This window comes from Propithecus coquereli, unplaced genomic scaffold (genome assembly GCF_000956105.1).
Source record: "Propithecus coquereli isolate 6110/MARCELLA unplaced genomic scaffold, Pcoq_1.0 Scaffold266, whole genome shotgun sequence".
Taxonomy (NCBI): Eukaryota; Metazoa; Chordata; class Mammalia; order Primates; family Indriidae; genus Propithecus; species Propithecus coquereli.
In genome coordinates, this window is record NW_012148241.1 from 425,036 (window position 1) to 428,105 (window position 3,070).

The following is a 3,070-nucleotide window of genomic DNA, read 5'->3' on the forward strand; positions in this document are numbered from 1 at the left end:
TACATGTAAAATTACTATTAATAGAAATTCTTATAAATACAAGAAAATGAGGCTTAAAAATTATAGCATCATATTTCTCAATCTTTAAGCAACATCAATTGTAAAATGCACTATTGATTTAATAATTTCAAGGAAAAAAAGCCCCGTAGTTTGTTTCAATTAATTGTAAGCCATAACCATATTTCAGAAATATTAAAATGTAAAGTAATATGCCTCAGAAACTAGGCATATGCCAGCCAATATTGGTATACAAAACACTTTTCACGTATATGATCAACCTTAAAATAAACCTATTCCTGCAACAGCTTTGATAAGTCAGTATTATTCTCTCCATTTTTTAGAAGTGACTGAGGATCAGGGATATTAAATTACTAATCAAAAAAGTATTGCTAGGAAAAGACAGATCAGAAAGTCAGAGTGGGAAACCAAAATTTTATTTACGATTTTGCTAACCATGTAAGAACATAATATATAAAAATAAAGTCCAAGAATGTTTCAACCAAAGTGGAGAAAAATGTTGAGTTAGGACCAATATACATCAGGGGTCAACAATGTCAAGCTAGTATATTAAGAAAGCTCTTAAAGCTAGATGGACAATTTATAAAGTATTTGAAATTGAATAAGTTATAATAAAAGTATCTCAGTATGTTAAAGAAGCAAAATATTAAACACATTCATTCATTCATCCACCTATTCACTTACTTGTAACACAATTACCAAGATTTATTTAAATATACTTGTTGGTCGATTAAACTAAAATTTGAAAGAGATGCAGAAAGATTATTAAATCAATGATTGGAAAAGATTTTATCTGCCAGTGTTTATAAATAATTACCACTTAAATTTCTGCAAATGCAAACTGTTAACTTACTTCAATTTTGCAAAGCCAAATGAAGGATGAGATATATTAAAATCACAAGCACTAACTTTTCATGCCAAAGAACATAGCTCAACCTTCCCTTCCCCATTTAGGGTAAGCATCTACTTTACATTAACTTGAAGCATTCTACTTAATTTTGTTTAAATAGGCATGCAGGCAATAAATATGCAGCAGTTAAAAATTCCCCTAAAAACCTGGGACTCTGAGTAGCTTAAAATAAAAGAATTGCATAAAGTAATAGAAAATCATAATTTAGTTTATAACCTTTCATGTTAACTAATATCAAACATAACTAATAGTTGATGTATGTTAATACATACAAGAAAAAAGGAAAGTATTGTATTTTTCTCCTGTATGTAATCAGTGTATAACATTAATCATTCAAATATTCTTTTACATGAAAATTGTTATGAACTCATTGCTATGTAACAAAAGTCACTATAAAATGGTTTATCAAAGTGATAGTAAAATCAGGAGCAACTTTTACAGCAGTCTCACAAGCATTATTTTAACATGGGTGAATAAATTTCATTCTGTCAAATCTTACTATGCATGAGTTATGAAGCACTGTGCAAAGCCATGCTAAGTGGATAGAAGGATGGCTACTTACCAACAGGGCGAGCTGTAGACATTACAATGGTGTGGTGAGAACATAAAAAAGAAATTAAAAAAAAGAAAGAAAAAGAAAATTATCAGAATGCATGATGTGTAATGTTACCTTTAAGTATGGACAATAGAGTGATTTCTAGTCTCATAATTCAAGTATGAACAAGATGTCTGAGCTTGATAAAACTGAAAGTTATAAATATAATTCTAAGAAAATAATTATTTTGACTCTCAGGATTGACTATAAGCAATTTGAGAGATATTTTAGGTGAAGTCTTGTTATCATCACTTACTATAGTTATTATTTCAAAGATCTTGAGTGAACAGCCGTGTGTTACTCTGAAGTTAAAAACCTGATGAATATAACTATTCAAGTCACAGACTAGCAAATGTCATGTCAATAAAAGAAGGCCTCGCTGTCTGATTTAAATAGCAATTGGATTTTAAGCATGGTTAGTCAGAACCATTACGAGGTCTGCAGAAAAGCCCCTGACGCTGCTTTTCAGTCAGTAATAAGTTAAGATCACATCACTTTTCATCCGTGGACAGGGGGGATGAAAATATAACAAATAGGTTGGAACATCCTTAGAGATTTCAACTCAGTATCTCCCTAACTACTGTTAAGCTTTTTTCTTCTTTTGGCAGAGGGCAGGAAACAATGACTGACAAGTTGATTCTTGTTCACCCTGAGAATGGCTTTCAAACTGCTGCTTCAACAAATTATTATTTTTTTATTATACCGTAACTTTCAATCACTAAAATCAGTAGTAATAGGCTGCCCCTGCTATTAATGCACAGAAATGATGAGAGATACTTGTAGGCTTAATAATACTTTCTTTTAAAACAATAATGCAAAATCAGTTTAGATAGTAAACCAATAAAACAGTTTGCATAAAAGCAAAAGCAATAGACAATTATAAAACATGTAGTCCCATCATCCAAATGAAGAAAAAATATATTTAGTAGTATTTGAACTTTCATGAAATGTTACATTCGAAACATGAATTTTTTCAACAAAGTGCCTCACCCATGTCCCAGTGAATATAGCTCTAGTGCATACATAATGTGACTCTAGAACATATGAATAGTTTTGTGTTGATGACTGGGCATGGTGAGTTAGATACAGCCATTGAAAACATATTTATACTTATTCATCCACTCAACCAATGCATCATAATACTAGCTTTGTGCAATCTCTAAGAATAATACTATCTAGTTGCCTCTATATGACAGTCATAGTCTTATAATATTATTCAAAATTAAAGGGGAGAAGATTAAGACAATAAAAAGAGAATGGCAGTTATAGCAGCAACATGAAAATTCTGGCTTTGTGAAACCCTATTGTATCCTACAGTATATGGTGTGTTTGCTGTAGCAAGAGGAAAAGAGAAGTATCTTACCCAAAGCACCCACAATTTCTTTCTTTTTGCAGAGGAGTGGGGGGCAGAACACAAGAATAACAACCAAAAAAAGGCAACAGACTAACACCATAAAGTTGTGCCTTATTCTATCTGATGAAATTTCTTTTAATTTTGCCAATGTCTACTAGAAAAAGAACTTTGCCTTTCATCTTTGAAATTGCAG

The 3,070-nt window shown here is 31.2% G+C and overlaps 1 protein-coding gene across 1 annotated transcript in view; it reads right to left on the reverse strand.

The window, feature by feature from the left end:
- The window catches only part of LOC105812823 (roundabout homolog 2-like), a 742,657-nt gene that overhangs the window by 186,265 nt on the left and 553,322 nt on the right, over positions 1–3,070 (reverse strand). Inside the window, exon 6 of the mRNA XM_012647378.1 lies at positions 1,491–1,502. Within this exon, the coding sequence (XP_012502832.1) occupies positions 1,491–1,502 (12 nt within the window). The remainder of the gene's footprint in view (positions 1–1,490; positions 1,503–3,070) is intronic.